Raw genomic sequence first — 18570 nt, 5'->3', positions numbered from 1 at the left:
ACCCCATCATCTGGGGCCCTAGTCGGGGAGTCCTGGGATTCCCAAACAGACATGGTGGGCTTAGACCTCAAATAGATCCCTCTCTCCATTATCACTGGCCATCTCTACCAGGAACAACACAATGGACTCCTTTGTGGGCCCCCACAAGACCCACAGAATGTTCCATCCTCCGAAGGGAAGTTGGATGACATACTCTATCTACCACCTGAGGAAGATGAGTCCTGAAATTGGTGCAACTTGGAAGATTCCTACTCATGAACGTAGAATGTGAGCTTGGACCTTCAGGGATGCAGAGGTTACATAGGCTCCTGTGCTGAGTATGGGCACCAGGTCAAATCGATGGGGTTTATAGTTAACATTATTTATACACCTTTCCCATATTTGGGAGCTACTCTCTTCCCTGATCCAGCTTTCTAGCCCTTTTTCTAACCGTGACATCATCTCCCCAGACAATAAATTGATTCCACTGGCATATGAGATTTTAGGATCAGGTAAAATCTAGTAATGTCATGGGCCCCTTGGAATATACCTAAAATAGACCCACTACCTCTTTCTAACACAGAGACCCCAAATCTTCATCTGCAATATTCTAGCCTTTAGATTCATGATTAGTCAACAATTTGTTTGTCTTTATATGTTAACTTTTTTCAGCTACCAGGTTCCAGATCCTACCATGATGCCAACCTGACTTCCCTGAGCAATGACCCCACCAATGTGTCCTGGAGCCCCACTTCCCCAGGACACTGCTCCACTAGGGAAAGAGAGAGGCAGGCTGGGAGTATGGATCGACCAGGTAATGCCCATGTTCAGTGGGGAAGCAATTACAGAAGCCAGACCTTCCACCTTTTGCACCCCATAATGACCCTGGGTTCATATTCCCAGAGGGTTAAAGAGTAGGAAAGCTATCAGAGAAGGAGATGGGATACAGATCTCTGGTAGTGAGAATTGTATGGAATAGTACTCCTCTTATCCTATGGTCTAGTCAGTGTTTCCATTTTATAAATAAAAATTAAAAAATTTCAGTGCTTACTTTTTTTAAACACTTTATTGGATAGATTATTTTTTTTTACAGGAGAGTTGTTGACATATGTACAATTTCTCATCTCCTCATGATAGATGTCTGCAAAAACACTCTTCTAACCTAGGTCCTTTTACACCATCATGCTCCAGAACCCCAATGCCCCCTCCAACCATCCCTTCCCCAACTTCTTGAAAATCCTTTGCTTTGCTTCAAAACACCACATCAAGTCCAAATTTCACTTTGCATTTTCCCTTTTTGTTCTTGTTCCTTAAGTTCCATCTATGAGTGAGGCCATTATTTGCTTTTTGTCACATCTCACTTGTCATAATCCCTTCATTCAAGTTCTATCCAAAATGGGCCAAAAGAGATGACTTTATTGTTTTTAAGAGCTGCATAGTCTCCCATTGTGTATATATACACCATAACTTTTTTTTATCTACTCATCTATAGTGGGGCATCTAGGTTATTTCTAATTTTAGGCTACCATAAATTGTACTGCTATGAATTGAGGTTCACATAACTCTCTTCAAATAAGTGTCTTTTTTCACCTTTGACTCTATCCCCCAGGAAAGGAATTTGATGGTTTTCATTCTCATAGTCTTCTTCTATTTTTATTTATTTAATTATTACTAGATAGACACAGAGAGAAGTTGAGAGAAAAAGGAGGATAGAGAGGGAGAGAGACAGAGAGACACCTACAGCCCTGCTTTACCACTCATGAATCCTTCCCCCAGCAGGTGGGAACCAGAGGCTTGAGTCAAGACCCTCACTCACTACAATGTGAGCTCTTTTTTTTATTTTTAAAGCTCTTATAAAAATTATTTATTTATTTATTTATTCCTTTTTGTTGCCCTTGTTGTTTTATTGTTATAGTTATTGTTGTTGTCATTGTTGTTGGATAGGACAGAGAGAAATGGAGGGAGGAGGGGAAGATAGAGAGGGGGAGAGAAAGACAGACACCTGAAGACCTGCTTCACTGCCTGTGAAGTGACTCCCCTGCAGGTGGGGAGCCAGGGCTTGAACTGGGATCTGTAAGCCGGTCCTTTTGCTTTGCATCAGGTGTGCTTACCTGCTGTGCTACTGTCCGACTCCGGCAATGTGAGCTCTTAACCAGGTGCACCACTACCTGGACCTCCGATTTCATTCTCATAGTGCAAGAAAACTTTGACCTTTTATGGGAGAATTTATTACATCGAGTTTTATTTAATATGGTGTTTTACATGAATGTGCCCAGGTTCTCATGCATGCGTAATACTGCTGAGCCACCTCCCTCAAGCACATTTAACTCTACATTTCTCTTTTTTCAGAGAAAGAGGTAGAGAGTAGGAGAGACACTATTGCTCTATAGATAGACTTCCCCTGGGGTGTGTTGTCCTTGGTGATTTCATATGATACCTGGGTACGTGAACCCAAGACCTCACACATGTCAATATATGCACTCTATCCACTAAGTCTGTGCAATTCTATTGCTCCCCACAGATGCCTTTTTCCTTTTAATTTTAGATAGAGATACAGAGACACAGAGGAGATGGAAAAGAAACACCAATGCACAGCTCCACTGTTCATGAAGTCTCCCTTAGTGTAAGGTATGGTAGGGGCTTGATTCTGGGTCCTCACACATGACAAAACATGAGTTCTACTGACTTAGCTATCCTCCCCCACTCCTTATTTAATTTCACGAGAAACAGAGATAGGTAGGTAGGTAGATAGAGAGAGAGAGAGAGAGGTAGAGAGAGACCAGTCAGGGCACTTCTAATCAACTTTGTTAGTACTGGGGACTGAATGTCCTGTGCTCTAATGTTGAACTATCACCCTCGTTTTCCCTAACAACAATATCCTCAGTGATTTTTCTCCTTATAGTTACAAAAGAAAAAAATGAATTATTTGTGGACACTTTGAAACATTATTATTATTATTATTTATTATTACTATTACCTCCATGATTATCACTGGGGCTTGGTGCCTGCACTACGAATCCACTGTCCCTGTGGCCATTTTTCCAATTTTTGGGGTAGGACAGAGAGAAATTGAGAGTGGAGGGGAATATAGAAAGATAGCCACCTGCAGACTTGCTTCACCATTTGTGAGGCGCCCCCTCCCCAACCCCCTTTAGATAGGGAGCTGGAGGCTTGAGCTGGGATCCTTGCGCGGGTCCTTGCATCTGTGCTATGTGCACTTAACTTGGTGTGCCACCACCATGTCCCCCCCCCCCCCCATTAAAGATTTTCCACAACTTTTATCACTGAGGCTCTGTTGAAGACCCTTTAATTTCATGATGCCTGCTACTTGTTGGCACACACCAGCATTATTTATTTATTTATTTATTTATTTATTTATTGCCATTCTGTTGCCTCTGTTCAATTTCAAGGGCCATGCAACAGCTCATGGTTTTCCTTTATTACAGTTCCTGCTCTGTGATGTAAGCGTGTCTGGTGGAGGTCATGAGCTAATAAATAACCGGGCAACAAATCTTATAAGCAGTGGCATTAATTCAATACTCTGACATGGTGCTCACCCCCACCACCTCCACCCCAGAACCTAGAAAGTACAAAGGAGATGTGAGGCTTACATAATATTTCATATGGCATCAGAGGATTCACGTGATGAATGACAGAACAATGCCCTGGATAATCAGACACTAACCACCCTGAGGTATGTATCCTGACATCATGTGCCTGTTGTATGTATCATCATATTAACTATCCTTGTGTGGGTACCCTTGGAGAAACACTTTGATGTTTCTCATTCCTCTGTGATGATTACATCTTTAGTCAATACTGTGATAAAGTTCTGGTTGGGGTCACATTAAGCACAGTCTCATCATGGAACATACTCTTCTCTCACCAACATTGGTGTTTGAAGTAATTTACTTATTTCAAGGTTCATGTTGGAAACCTCAGAACCCAGCAAGGCTCTGTACCTGAACAACTCCACTGCTCCAGGGGCCAGTTTTAATTATTTTTTCTTTTTCTTTTCTTTCTTTTTCATCTGAGTGTGTGTGTGTGTGTGTGTGAGAGAGAGAGAGAGAGAGAGAGAGAGGGAGACCGAGAGAGAGAGAGAGATATGAAGAGAAAGAGAAACACCTGCAACACTGCTTTACTTCTCAAGAAGCTTCACCCTGCAGTTAGGTGCCCAGGGATTTGAACCTTGCACATGATACTGTAGTGTGCAGTTCGACAGGTACACCACTGTCTGACCTCTACATTAAAAAAAAATTAAGCATTTGGAAGTTCAAACAGAATTATGATTTTTCTGTCTTTTCCCTATACCATTCACTTTATTATTATTATTGTTTAAAATGTTTTCCCTTTTTGTTGCCCTTGTTGTTTATCGTCATTGTTGTTATTGTTGTCATTATTGTTGGATAGGACAGAGAGAAATAGAGAGAGGAGGGGAAGACAGAGACAGGGGAAGGGGAGAAAGATAGACACCTGCAGATCTGCTTTACTGCTTGTGGAGCGACTCCCCTGTAGGTGGGGAGCCGGGGGCTCCAACCAGGATCCTGATGTGGGTCTGTGCGCTTTGTGTCATGTGTGCTTAACCCGCTGCACCACTGCTTGGCTCCCCCATTCACTTTTTAAATTGAAATATATTTTATATATTGTAAAATTCACCCATTCTTTTTTTTTTTTAATTTTTTATTTAAGAAAGGATTAGTGAACAAAAGCATAAGGTAGGAGGGGTACAACTCCACACAATTCCCACCACCCAATCTCCATAGCCCACCCCCTCCCCTGATAGCTTTCCCATTCTCTATCCCTCTGGGAGCATGGACCCAGGGTCGTTGAGGGTTGCAGAAGGTAGAAGGTCTGGCTTCTGTAATTGCTTCCCCGCTGAACATGGGCGTTGACTGGTCGGTCCATACCCCCAGTCTGCCTCTCTCTTTCCCTAGTAGGGTGTGACTCTGGGGAAGCTGAGCTCCAGGACACCTTGGTGGGGTCTTCAATCCAGGGAAGCCTAGCCAGCATCCTGGTGGCATCTGGAACCTGGTGATTGAAAAGAGAGTTAACATATGAAGCCAAACAATTTGTTGAGCAATCATGGATCCCAAGATTGGAATAGTGGAGAGGAAGTGTTAGGGAGGTACTCACTGTAAACTCTAGTGTAGTCCTGCTTTCAGGTATATATTTTGCAGTAGTTTATGGATACGTGTGCACATAAACTCTCTCTCACAGAAACTGGTGTATATCTAGGTTATGGGACTTTGTTAGAAAGTGAACTACCTGAGATGAAATTAGAGTGTACTATTAAAGGAAAGGTCTCACCCGAGTAATGAAGCTGAAGGGTTGTCATTCCACACGTGAAGTCTCTGGATACATTCTGAGGTGAAGCATGTTGAGGTAGCAATCGTTGCTTTGGTTAGGTTGTGATCGGCAGATGCAATGTTATTTGGTTTGGATTGGGAGATGCATACGGGAAAGTGGGCCCTATCCAAGGGTTCCAGGACTGGGGGAAGTAGGGGCTCTATAGTGAAGATGTGAGGTTCCTGCTGTCTTAGGGTTCAAAAAGACAATCAATAGTTAATATTATCATCAGATTATTTGTTAATTGGGTTAACTTTGAAAAGTCCCTTTGTTATGGTTTGCTGGACAGTACCCAGTATCTTGTATATAGCTGTGCTATTGGAAGCTTCTAATCTACTTGGTCTAGGCTTTTGAGAGAGTCCGCATATCAAATACATAGCCTATATATTAAAAAGATTCAGTTTGTCTTTTGAGAAACTTTAAGACATACAATTGATTTCCCCCTCTCATATTAATTAGCTACTGATTTATATGTCTACATTTTGCTAGGAGTGTACATAAACACCATTCCCACCACCAAAGGACTGTGACCCATCCCTCCTGCCCACTCCCACCCCCCACTGGCCCAGGAAGCTACATGCCTACCCCTTACCACTGGGTTTTTACTTTGGTGCCCTACTTACAATTTGATGAGGTCCTGCTTTTAGTTTCCCTTTCAGATCTTCTTAGTCAGCTTCTGTTGATGAGTGGGATCATCCCATACTCATCTTTATCTTTCTGACTTAGTTCACTTAACATAATTCCTTCTAGCTCTGTCCAAGATGGGTCAGAGAAGGTGGGTTCATTGTTCTTGATACCTGCATAGTATTCCATTGTGTATATATACCACAGCTTTCTCAGCCACTCATCTGGTGTTGGGCACCTGGGTTGCTTCCAGGTTTTAGCTATTATGAATTGTGCTGCTATGAACATAGGAGTACACACCTCTTTTTGGTTGGGTGTTATGGAGTCCTTGGGGTATAACCCCAGGAGAGGAATTATTGGGTCATATGGAAGGTCCATGTCTAGCCTTCTGAGAGTTTTCCAGACTGCTCTCCACAGAGGCTGTACCAATTTACATTCCCACCAGCAATGTAAAAGGGTTCCTCTGTCCCCACATCCTCTCCAGCATTTGTTGCTGCTGTCCTTTTTGATGTATGCCATTCTTACAGGAGTGAGGTGGTATCTTAGTGTTGTCTTGATTTGCATTTCTCTGATAATCAGTGACCTAGAGCAGTTTTTCATATGTTTGTTAGCCTTTTGGATCTCCTCTGTGGTGAATGTTTTGTTCATTTCCTCTGCCCATTTTTGGATGGGGTCATTTGCTTTTTTGCGGCTAAGTTTGCTGAGCTCTTTATATATTTTGGTGATTAGTTTCTTGTCTGATGTCTGGCATGTGAAGATCTTCTCCCATTGTGTGAGGGGTCTCTCTGTTTGTTTAATAGTTTATTTGGATATGCAGAAGCTTTTCAATTTGATGTAGTCCCATTGGTTTGTTTCTGCTTTGGTCTTCCTTGCAATTGGGTTTGATTCATCAAAGATGTCCTTGAGGTGTATGTGGGAAAGTGTTTTACCAATGTTTTCCTCTAAGTATTTGATTGTTTCTGGTCTGACATCTAGGTCTTTGATCCATTTGGAGTTGATTTTTGTTTCTGGTGAGATAAAGTGGTTCAATTTCATTCTTCTGCATGTTTCAACCCAGTTTTCCCAGCACCATTTATTGAAGAGAGCCTCCTTTTTCCATTTAATCCTTTGGGCCCCCTTATCAAAGATTAGATGCCCATAGGTGTTGGGATTTACTTCTGGGCTTTCAATTCTGTTCCACTGGTCTGTATGCCTATTTTTGTTCCAGTACCATGCTGTTTTGATGATGATGGCTTTATAATATAGTTTAAGGTCTGGGAGTGTGATGCCTCCATTTCTGTTTCTTTTCCTTAAGATGGTTTTGGCAATTCTAGGTGTTTTCAGGTTCCAGATAAATGATTGTAGTGTTTGTTCTATTCTCTTAAAGAAGCCTGGTGGAACTTTGATGGGTATTGCATTAAATTTGTATATGGCTCTGGGGAGAATATTCATTTTGATGATATTTATTCTTCCAATCCATGAGCATGGGATATCTTTCCATTTCTTGGTATCAGTTTCTATCTCCTTGAGTAGCAACTCATAGTTTTCAGTATACAAGTCTTTCACTTCTTTGGTCAACTTTATTCCTAGGTATTTGATTGATTTTGCTGAAACAGTAAATGGGCGTGATTTCTGGATGTCTTCTTCTTCAGATTTAGTGTTTGCATAAAGAAATGCCACTGATTTTTGTACATTGATTTTGTAGCCTGATACCTTGCTATATTGCCTAACAACTTCCAGTAATTTTCTGCTGGATTCTTTAGGTCTTTCTATGTATACTATCATATCATCTGCAAATAGTGAGAGCTTGACTTCTTCCCTTCCAATCTGTATCCCTTTGATTTCTTTCTCTTGCCTGATTGCTATGGCAAGAACTTCCAATACTATGTTGAAGAGTAACGGTGACAGTGGACAGCCCTGTTTAGTCCCCGATCTGAGGGAGAATGCTTTCAGCTTCTGTCCATTGAGTACGATGTTGGCTGTAGGTTTGCTATATATAGACTCCACTATCTTGAGGAATTTCCCATCTATTCCCATTTTCTGTAGAGTTTTGAGCATGAATGGGTGTTGGATTTTGTCAAAGGCTTTCTCTGCATCTATTGAGATAATCATGTGGTTTTTGGCTTTGCTTTTATTGATGTGATGAATGACATTGATTGATTTATGGATGTTGAACCAGCCTTGCATTCCTGGGATGAATCCCACTTGGTCATGATGAACAATCTTTTTGATGTGTTGCTGTATCCGGTTGGCCAAGATCTTGTTTAATATTTTGGCATCTATGTTCATCAGAGATATTGGTCTGTAGTTTTCCTTTTTTGTTCTGTCCCTATCAGCTTTTGGTATCAGGGTGATTTTGGCTTCATAAAAGGTGGAAGGGAGTATTCCTGTTTCTTCAATCTTATGGAATAGCTTAAGAAGTATGGGTATTAACTGTTTCCTGAAAGTTTTGTAGAATTCATTTGTGAAGCCATCTGGTCCAGGACTTTTGTTGTTGGGGAGATTCTTAATAACGGTTTCAATTTCTTTGCCTGTGATTGGTGCATTTAGATTTTGTAGTTCTTCTTGGTTCAGTTTTGGAAGTGCATAGGTTTCTAGGAATTGTTCCATTTCTTCCAGATTCTCTAGCTTGGTGGCATATAGTTGTTTATAGAAGTTTCGCAGAATTCTCTGGATTTCTGTGGTGTCAGTTGTGATATCTCCTGCATCGTTTACAATTCTATTAATTTGAGTCTTCTCTCTTTTTTGTTTGGTGAGTCTGGCTAGGGGTTTGTCAATTTTGTTTAATCTTTCAAAGAACCAACATTTGGCTTCATTGATCTTTTGTATGGTTCTTTTATTTTCGATGTTGTTTATTTCTGCTCTAACTTTAGTGATTTCTGTCCTTCTGGTTGCTTTAGGGTTCCTTTGTTCCTCTTCCTCTAAGTCCTTGAGGTGTGTAGTAAGGTCGTTCATTTGGGCTTCTTCTTGGTGTTTAATATGTGATTGTATGGCTATAAGTTTCCCTCTCAGTATTGCTTTCGCTGTGTCCCAAATATTTTGATAGGTTGTGTCTTCATTTTCATTAGTTTCCAGGAACATTTGAATTTCCTGTTTGAGTGAGTCTCTGACCCAGTGGTTCTTAAGGAGCATGTTGTTTAGTTTCCAAATTCTATGTCTTTTAATAATTTTCCGTTTGTTGTTAAAAGTTAGTTTTACTCCACTGTGGTCTGAGAAGATACTTGGGATGATTTCAATGCTCTTGAATTTATTGATGCTGTCTTTGTGGCCTAACATGTGGTCTATCCTTGAGTATGTGTTATGTGGATTTGAAAAGAAGGTGTATTCCAGTTTTTTGGGGTGGAGGAGTCTGAAAATGTCCAAGAGGTCTAGTCTGTCAATCTCTTCATTCAATTCTCTTGTATCTTTATTGGTTCTCTGCTTTGTTGATCTGTCTAAGTGTGAGAGTGGGGTATTGAAGTCTCCCACTATTATTGTATTACTATTGATGTATTTTTGAAATTCTTTCAGTAGGTGTTTAATGTATTTAGATGGTCCCTCATTGGGTTCATAGATGTTAAAATTCACCCATTCTAACAGCATAATTTTTTTTAGTACTTTACAGTTCACAAAAAAAATATATAAATAGAACTACTTATTAAAAATTTTAGTGGAGGGGGCCAGGTGGTGCAAGAACCAACAAAAGGATCCTGGTTGCCCCCAGCTCCCCAGCTGCAGTGGAGTCACTTCATAAGTGGTGAAGCAAGTCTGCAGGTAGCTATCTTTGTCTTTCCTTCCTCTCTCCATCTCTCTCTGTCCTATCCAACAGCAACAACAGCTATAACAACAATAACAATAAAAACAGCAAGTGCAACAAAAATGGAAAAAATGGCCTCCAGAAGCAGAGGATTCCTGGTGCAGGCACCAATACCCAGCTATAACCCTGGAGGAAAAACAGAAAAGAAAAGAAAAGTTTTAGTGGAATAGAGCATGAATATGGAAGAAATTGAAAAAAATTACCCATACGTCTCCAAGATCTCTAAACTTGGATTGATGAATATGTGTATTGCTTCCTATATTCAAGGACTGGTTAGTTCTTATGCTATAGATAATGAATTTTAATGGAGCAAAAAAACTGAATACTGAGTTCACTTTGTGAAAGAAATAAAATCCCAATAGTAAATAGACAAGTTACCACAGACCAACTTAAATATGTGAAAATTATAAAATATCAAGTATAACTTATTACTGTGTGAAATAATTAAGTGACCATGTACAAGTTGGCTTATTCTAGAAATAAAATGGCAGTTAAATACAACATTAGACATTTGCTGACATAACATTAATGCATAAATTCAAATTGTTCATTTCAAAATAGGTCACCTAAATATTTAAGGTATCCTCTTGTTTCTTATTTCACTAAAATAGAACAAACCTCTGTGAAGTAAAAATTAAAGGAATATTTCTTCATGTGACAAAGATATCAATTAAAGTTTAATGGCATAACTATAAAGCATTCCAATTAAAATAAGAAATATATTGGGCTTCATATGTTAACTCTCTTTTCAATCACCAGGTTCCAGATGCCACCAGGATGCTGGCTAGGCTTCCCTGGATTGAAGAACCCACCAATGTGTCCTGGAGCTCAGCTTCCCCAGAGACACACCTTACTAGGGAAAGAGAGAGGCAGACTGGGGGTATGGACCGACCAGTCAACGCCCATGTTCAGCGGGGAAGCAATTACAGAAGCCAGACCTTCTACCTTCTGCAACCCTCAAGGACCCTGGGTCCATGCTCCCAGAGGGATAGAGAATGGGAAAGCTATCATGGGAGGGGGTGGGTTATGGGGATTGGGTGGTGGGAATTGTGTGGAGTTGTACCCCTCCTACCTTATGTTTTTGTTCACTAATCCTTTCTTAAATAAAAAATTTAAAAAAAAATTTAAAAAAAAGAAATATATTGGAAGACCCTTTGTTAGTATTGCTATTTAATAACATCAGAATTTCTGGTAAATGCTGTAAAATATAAAACTAGATCATAGAAAGCTGTATTGGAAAGGATCTCTCAACATCATTATTTTTTTTCTTTTTGGTTATTTTTTTTCCATTGCGGGGGATTAATGGTTTACAGTCAACAGTAAATACAGTAGTTTGTACATGTGTAACATTTCTCAGTTTTCCACATAAGAATTCAGCCCCATCTAGGTCCTCCTCTGCCATAATGCTCCAGGACCTGAACCCTCCTCCCACCTCCCACCCCAGAGTCTTTTACTTTGGTGCAACATACCAACTCCAGTCCAAATTCTGCTTTGTGTTTTCCCTTCTGTTCTTTTTTTCTACTCCTATTTATAATGAGATCATTCCATATTCATCATTATATTTCTGGCTTAACAATATTATTATATATGTGATGACATTTCACATAATTACCCTATATAGACAAATCAAAAGACTTAACAAAGAACTCTAGACATTTGTTTTATGGTTTGGTGAAATGAGAAATAATCATGTGAAAAATCAGTCTTTTATTGAGAATTAATTGAGTGTAAAAGTAGTAAAAACCAACCAACCAACCAAGCAAACAAACAAAAAAGCAAAAAAAAAAACAAAACAAAACAATACAATTGTAACCTATGTTAAGCTACCTATCAAAAACTTTAATAAAAATTATTGGCTACAGGGATGGATAGAATCTCATCTGGTGGAATACAGACTTTATTACCAGAAAGGACTTGAGTTTGTGTCCTTAACAGTACTGTACTGTGGAGTTGTTTCTCTCTCTCTCTCTCTCTCTCTCTCTTTCACTCTCTCTCTCTCTCTCTCTCTCACACACACACACACACACACACACACAGTCTTTCCCCTCCTTGGTCTCATACTAACTTAAAGTAAAAGGAATAAAAAGAAAAGATCACCTACTGGGAGTGGTGGAATAGTATAGGTACACACTTCCTGAATAATAAAAAAAAAGACTTAAATTACATTCATAATTCATAATATTTTAAAAATTCATAATATTTATAAGATCATCTAAAATAAGTTGTTTAGAAGAATTTCAGATTGTTTCCTTTGGTGGGCTGGTATGGCATGGGTAAATTCTTCAATATGAATTTATAAGATAGTTAAGTGTAAACTTTTCTGGCTATCACCCCCAGAGTATTGATTAAAGGCATTCCAAAGTTACAGTTATGCCTAGGAGCGATTTGGTGAAAGCTATCCAGAGGCTAATAACATGCCTCAGGGTGGCTGGTCATCTGATTGAAAAGCACGAGTTAAGGACAGATTAAGACAGACACAGCACATTGATCTTGCATTAATGACTGTTGAGATGTATATAAACATTCATATATTTTCTTCTACAGTGGAGGGGATGGGGAGACAGAAATCTAGTAGTGGAGACAGTGTAGTGTAGTGTAGTGTCATCTCATAATTTTTTAAATCAATATTAAATCACTAATAAATAATAAATAAGTATAATATATTTAAAAAAGAAAAACTCTGAGAAAACATTATTAGAAGTCTATTTGGCTAAAATAAGAACAATTTGAATAAATAACTTCATTAATCTTTAGCCAACACTCCTTCTTTCCCTTCTTTCCTTCCTTTTTTTCTTCTAGATGTAAGAGCATAATTTTACTCCAGAGATACAGGAGTTGGAAGGGAGGAATTAAGAGTAAAAGCAAGCAATAAATAGTAGTGTTCTAAAAAAAAAAAGCTGAATTTAAAATGTGCGCAAAAGATAAAAATAGACAGTTTTCTGGAGAAATATGGCTCACAGACATATGCAAAAATGCTCCACTTCATTTAATCATTGGAGACATACAAATTAAAACCATTATGAGATGCCAGCTCACACTTATGAGGTTGGAAACAGCCAGCACTGTAAGAATGTGGAGAAAAAAGATCTTTTCTACACTGTGGTGGGAATATGCACTGGTGCAGCCTTTATGGAAAAGAAATATGGAGAGTTCTTAAAACAAACAAAAATGTAAATACTCTGTTGTCTAGTAGTACACTCCTAGGCATACATCCAAAGGACATGAAAATGCTAATTTGAAGGTACATATGAACCCCTAGATTTTTTGAGGTTTTTTTTTTGTCAGTTAACTAGGTTAATCACTGGGGCTTGAGCTCCTAAAAGACAAAGCCACTGCTCTTAGTGGCCAATGTTTTCTGTTTCTTATAGAGACAGAGGAGAAAATACCTGAAATACTGATCCACCACTTGTGAGATATCCTTTCTGGAGGTCAGGAGTGGGAACCTGAACCTGAGTCTTCAGGCATGGTAATGTTTGCACTCAATCAACTATACCATGACCTGGCACTGTTCATAGCTGCATTTTTCACAGTACCAAAGGAATAGAAGCAACCTAAATGTCCATAAGTGGATGGCTGACAAAGAAGCTATGGGTTATATATTCAGTAGAATAGTACTCTGTAATCAAAAAAAGATGAGGAAGACGAGTCCTCAAAAAAGTGCAGCCTAGAATGTTCCTAACTATGACCACAGAATGTGAGCTCAGACTTACAGGGATGCAGAGGTTACACGGGCTCCTGCAATGATTGTGGGCCACAGATCAGATCTGAGAGATTTACAGCTAATGGTATTTACGTGCTTTTCCCATATTTGGGAGCCGCTCTCTTCCCTGATCCAGTTTTCTAGTCCTATTTCCAACTCTGACACCATCTCCCTAGACAAAACCTTTAGCCCACCTGCATGTTAACTATCAGGCTCAGGCAAAAATTAGTAAAGTCATGGGCCCTTTGGAATATACCTAAAGTCGACTCCCTAGCTTTTTCCAAAATGGAGACCCCCAAATATCATCTGCTGTATTCTTAACTTTCAGTTCCTTATTATTAAACAATTTGTTCTCCCTTTTATATTAATGCTTTTCAGTCACCAAGTTGCAGATACTACCATGATGCCAGCTAGATTTCCCTAGGCAGATGACCTCAATAATGTATCCTGGAGCCCTGCTTCTCCAGAATCCTGCCCCACTGGGGAGAGATAATAAAATCAGGTTGGAAATATGGATCAACTTGTCAAAGCCCATATCCAGCAGAGAAGCAATTAAAGAAACCAGACCTTTCATCTTCTGCACCCCATGATGATCCTGGCTCCATACTCCCAGAGAGATAAAGAATAGGAAAGCTTCCATTGGAGGAGACGGTATGCGGAACTCTGGTGTTGGGAATTGTACCCCTCCTATCCTATGGTCTTGTCAATCATTATTAAATCAATGAAAAAAAATATGATGCCTTGTCCTTCAGAACAAAATGGGTGGAACTGGCAGAGATTATGCCTGCTAAAGGAAGCAAAGATGTGAATGAACACTACTGGATGGTTTTATGCATATGTAAAATAAAGATAACTGAAGATGATGAACTTTCAAAAAACATTGTCAAACTCTCTAAAATTTTGAGTGAATGACTATGATGGCTTTCTTTGGCAAGAGGCAGAACTTTAGTGGTGAGTGTGGCTTGGAATTACATACACTTGCAATCTTACAATCTTGTAAACCACTAACAAAAACTAAATAAAAAAAAAATCCTAACTTCAACAGACCAGAAGTGGACAGGCCATGAGATAGGCTCTTGTGAAGATTATTTCTTTCCTTTTCTTTTTTCCATTTACCTGAGAACCTGCTTAGCCTTTAGTTCAGGGGAGGTGATCTTGAATCACAGTTGCCTTTTCAAAAAGGCAAGAGAAGTCTTTCCCTTCCCCACCACACCCAGAGGGAGAAGACCTAGAATTTCTTTTTAAATTTTTTTAATTTATTTTTTATTTAAGAAAGGATTAATTAACAAATCCGTAGGGTAGGAGGGGTACAACTCCACACAATTCCCACCACCCAGTCTCCATATCCCACCCACTCCCCTGATAGCTTTCCCATTCTCTATCCCTCTGGGAGCATGGACCCAGGGTCCTTATGGGTTGCAGAAGGTGGAAGGTCTGGCTTCTGTAATTGCTTCCCCGCTGAACATGGGCGTTGACTGGTTGGTCCATACTCCCAGTCTGCCTCTCTCTTTCCCTAGTAGGGTGGGTCTCTGGGGAAGCGGAATTCCAGGACACATTGGTGGGGTTTTCAGTCCAGGGAAGCCTGGCCGGCATCCTGATGACATCTGGAACCTGGTGACTGAAGAGAGTTAACATACAAAGCCAAACAAATTGTTGAGCAATCATGGACCCAAAGCTTGGAATAGTAGAGAGGAAGTGTTAGGGGGGTGCTCACTGCAAACTCTAGTGTACTTCTGCTTTCAGGTATATATTTTGCAGTAGTTTATGGATACGTGGGAACATATGCTCTCTCTCACAGAAACTGGTGTATATCTAGGTTTTGGGTCTTTGTTAGAAAGTGAACCACCTGGGATTTAGTTAGAGAATACTATGTAAGGAAAGGTCTCACCCAAGTAATGAAGCTGAGGGGTTGTCATTCCACACGTGTAGTCTCTGGACACAGTCTGAACTGAAGCATGTTGAGGTGGCAATCGTTGTGTTGATTAGGTTGCGATCCACAGATGCAATATTATTTGATATGGATTGGGAGAGGCATACAGGAAAGTGGGCCCTATCCAAAGGTTCAAGGACTGGGGGAAGTAGAGGCTCTATAGTGGAGATTTGAGATTCCTGCTGTCTTAGGGTTCAAAAAGACAATGGATAGTTAATGTTATCCTCACATTATTTGGTAATTGGGTTAACTTTGAAAAGTCCTTTTGTTATGGTTTGCTGTACAGTACCCAGTATCTTGTATATAGCTGTGCTATTGGTTGCTTCTGATCTACTTGGTCTAGGCTTTTGAGAGAGTCTGCACATCAAATACACATCTTATATATTAAAAAGACTCAGTCTGTGTTTTAAAAACTTCGAGACATACAATTAATTTTCCCCCTCTCATATTAATTATCTAGTGATTTATATGACTACACTTTACTAGGAGTGTACATAAACACCATTCCCACCACCAAAAGACAGTGACCCATCCCTCCCACCCACTCCCACCCCCCACTGTCCCAGGAAGCTGCATGTCTACCTCTCACCACAGGGTTACTTTGGTGCCCTACTTACAATTTAGTCAAGTCCTGCTTTTAGTTTCCCTTTCAGATCTTCTTACTCAAAATTTTTTTTATTGATTTAATAATGATCAGTAAGATGGTAGGATAAGAGAGGTACAACAGATAGTTTTTAGACACATAGGCAATAGATATTGTTATAACCAAGTTATTTCAGAATTTGGTTTACTTTGAAAATCCCATAGTTAGGTTTTATTGTACCATATAAGACCATGATTTATGTCATTTAATGCTGTTTACAAATAACTGTACCTTCTTTTTTTCTTTTTTACCTCCAGGATTATAACTGGGTCTTGGTGCCTGCACTATGAATCCGCTGCTCCTGAAGGCCATTTTTCTCATTTTGTTGCCCTTGTTGTCGTTATTATTATGGTTGTCACTGTTGTTGTTGTTGTTGGATACCACAGTGAGAAATCAAGAGAGGAGGGGAAGATAGAGAGGATGAGAGAAAAACAGACACCTGCAGATATGCTTCACCTCCTGGTGAAGCCAGCCCCCTGCAGAGTTGGGGGCTGGAACCTTACTCTTTGCACCACGTGCGCTTAACCCAGTGTGCTGCCATCTGGCCCTTATAACTGTATCTTATATACTGACAAAGACAATTGCTTCTACTCTCCCTGGGCTAAGAATATAGGTGATTTAATATTTCAAAGAAAAACTCATTGTTAAAAATGTATTAAACGAGTCGTGCCGGTAGCACAGTGGGTTAAGCGCAAGTGGCGCAAAGCTCAAGGACCAGCGTAAGTATCCTGGTTCAAGCCCCTGGCTCCCCATCTGTAGGGGAGGGGCGGATCACTTCATGAGTGGTGAAGCAGGTCTGCAGGTGTCTTTCTCTCCCCCTCTCTGTCTTCCCCTCCTCTCTCCATTTCTCTGTCCTATCCAACAATAATGACATCAATAACAATAAAAAAATTTTAAAAATGTATTGACAATTTGTCAATGTAACAACAATTTAATTGAAGATTATTTCTTGCAAGTAATATTTATAATAGAAACTGGGAAATGGAGATTTTAAGGGAATTATCATTTTGTCCTGAAATATGAATAAGACTTGTGAAATGATGAGCATTCTTGAAATTACTGTGAAGGAACAGTATGTAATTGGGGAACTTAAGACTCAACAGGAAAATACTTTTTATTTGAGGGGTTAATCAGTATTAAAGATGGAAGTGAAAGATGTCATTGCATACTGTGGACTTATTAAAATAACATAATTGGAGTAATACAATAAGTAAAGCAAGTGAAAGTGACATTTGATAAATTCTAAGAAAGTAATTATGGGTATTATAATATTAATTTTCATTTACTATTTCTAACTCTGGAGAAACTTATCCATCAACCTCCACTGAGCTCCTTTCAAATTCTTTTTGCTTTACTGCTGACATATGTGTTCTAAAAAGCTATCCTCCTCTCTGCCTCCCACTCCTTAGTAGATTTCATTCTTGGTTCAAGATTTAAAATTTTGTTGCTAGAAGTTGTTGATTCCACTTACCAAGCCCACAATGTTCTAAAGACATATAGAACAAAAAGTGCTTCTTTTCTTTTTTTTTTAAATATTATATTTTATTTTATTTTACTTTTGAAGTAGATGCAGAGAGAAAGACAGAGAGAAACACCAGAGCACTGCTCAGCTCTGGCTTATGGTGGTGTGGGGGATTGAACCTGGGACTTTGGAGCCTCAGGCATGAGAGTCTATTTGCATAACTATTATGCTATTTCCCCCACCCCAAAAAGTGCTTCTTAAAGATGTTTCAGTACTTTCTCGTAGAAAAGACTCAGTCCTGTTGGAATTTCCCCCAACCCCCTTCTCCACTTATATTACTTAACAGTTTCATTCAATATTTCTGGTCTGTCTTTCACTGTGTCTCCTTTCCTTTATAAGTAATTTAAAGTCAGTAAACTAAAGTCCAAAAACACACGTAGGATTATTATGGTGGTGGTTAATGATTAGTATGGATCAGGCACCTTTCCATTTTCTTCAGGTGTATTAACACATAATTCCTAGTTGGTTGTACCAGAAAAAATTCTCCGACTTAGAAATAGAGGAAAAATACTGACTGATCTCATTTACAAGTAGAATTTAATAAATAGTGACAGGGAGGGAGAGCACAAAATTAAATGTGGCTGGCTATGGTGTATGTCATCAAAGCAAAGCATTTTGGGGAAGGAAGAGGTGGGAGGGGTGGAAGAGAACTTTGAGGTCCTGGTGTATAATAAAGTTATATTGTGTCAGTGATGGAAATGGAAAGCATTTACCACTTCAATAAAAAGAAGAAGAAAAAATAGGTAACAGAGATCAATGGGTGTCTTTCCAAGCCACTGCTAGACTTAAAACTTTGATTGATTTTCTATTGCGTGCACTGATTATTTTAGAGCCTTATAAAGCAGAGGTTAACTTGTAGATTTATGCTGAGAGCCAAATGATTTCTGGAGCTGAAAAATAGCTCCCTTGGATAGTACATTGCTTGGTTATGTGTGCAATCCAGGTTTGAACCTGGCCCCACTACACTGGAGAATGATTTGGTACTGTGGTTTCTGTCCCTCTCTGTCTCTGTATCTCTGTCTTTTTGTCCTTATCTGGAAAAAAAAAATCA

General features: G+C 39.4%; 1 protein-coding gene across 2 annotated transcripts in view; it reads left to right on the top strand.

Moving 5' to 3' along the window:
• Positions 1-18570, top strand: part of AKAP7 (A-kinase anchoring protein 7) — a 258608-nt gene that overhangs the window by 177796 nt on the left and 62242 nt on the right. The window contains exon 8 of one of the 2 annotated variants that reach the window (XM_060190453.1): positions 16255-16355. The exons of the other annotated variant lie outside the window; for it this stretch is intronic. Coding sequence (XP_060046436.1) covers positions 16255-16262 — 8 coding nt within the window. The 3' untranslated portion in view covers positions 16263-16355. Of the gene's footprint in view, positions 1-16254; positions 16356-18570 lie in introns of those variants that run through there. 2 annotated transcript variants of the gene reach the window in all.

Source organism: Erinaceus europaeus, chromosome 4, assembly GCF_950295315.1.
Source record: "Erinaceus europaeus chromosome 4, mEriEur2.1, whole genome shotgun sequence".
NCBI classification, from domain to species: domain Eukaryota; kingdom Metazoa; phylum Chordata; class Mammalia; order Eulipotyphla; family Erinaceidae; genus Erinaceus; species Erinaceus europaeus.
This window is presented reverse-complemented; position numbering and strand designations above follow the sequence as displayed.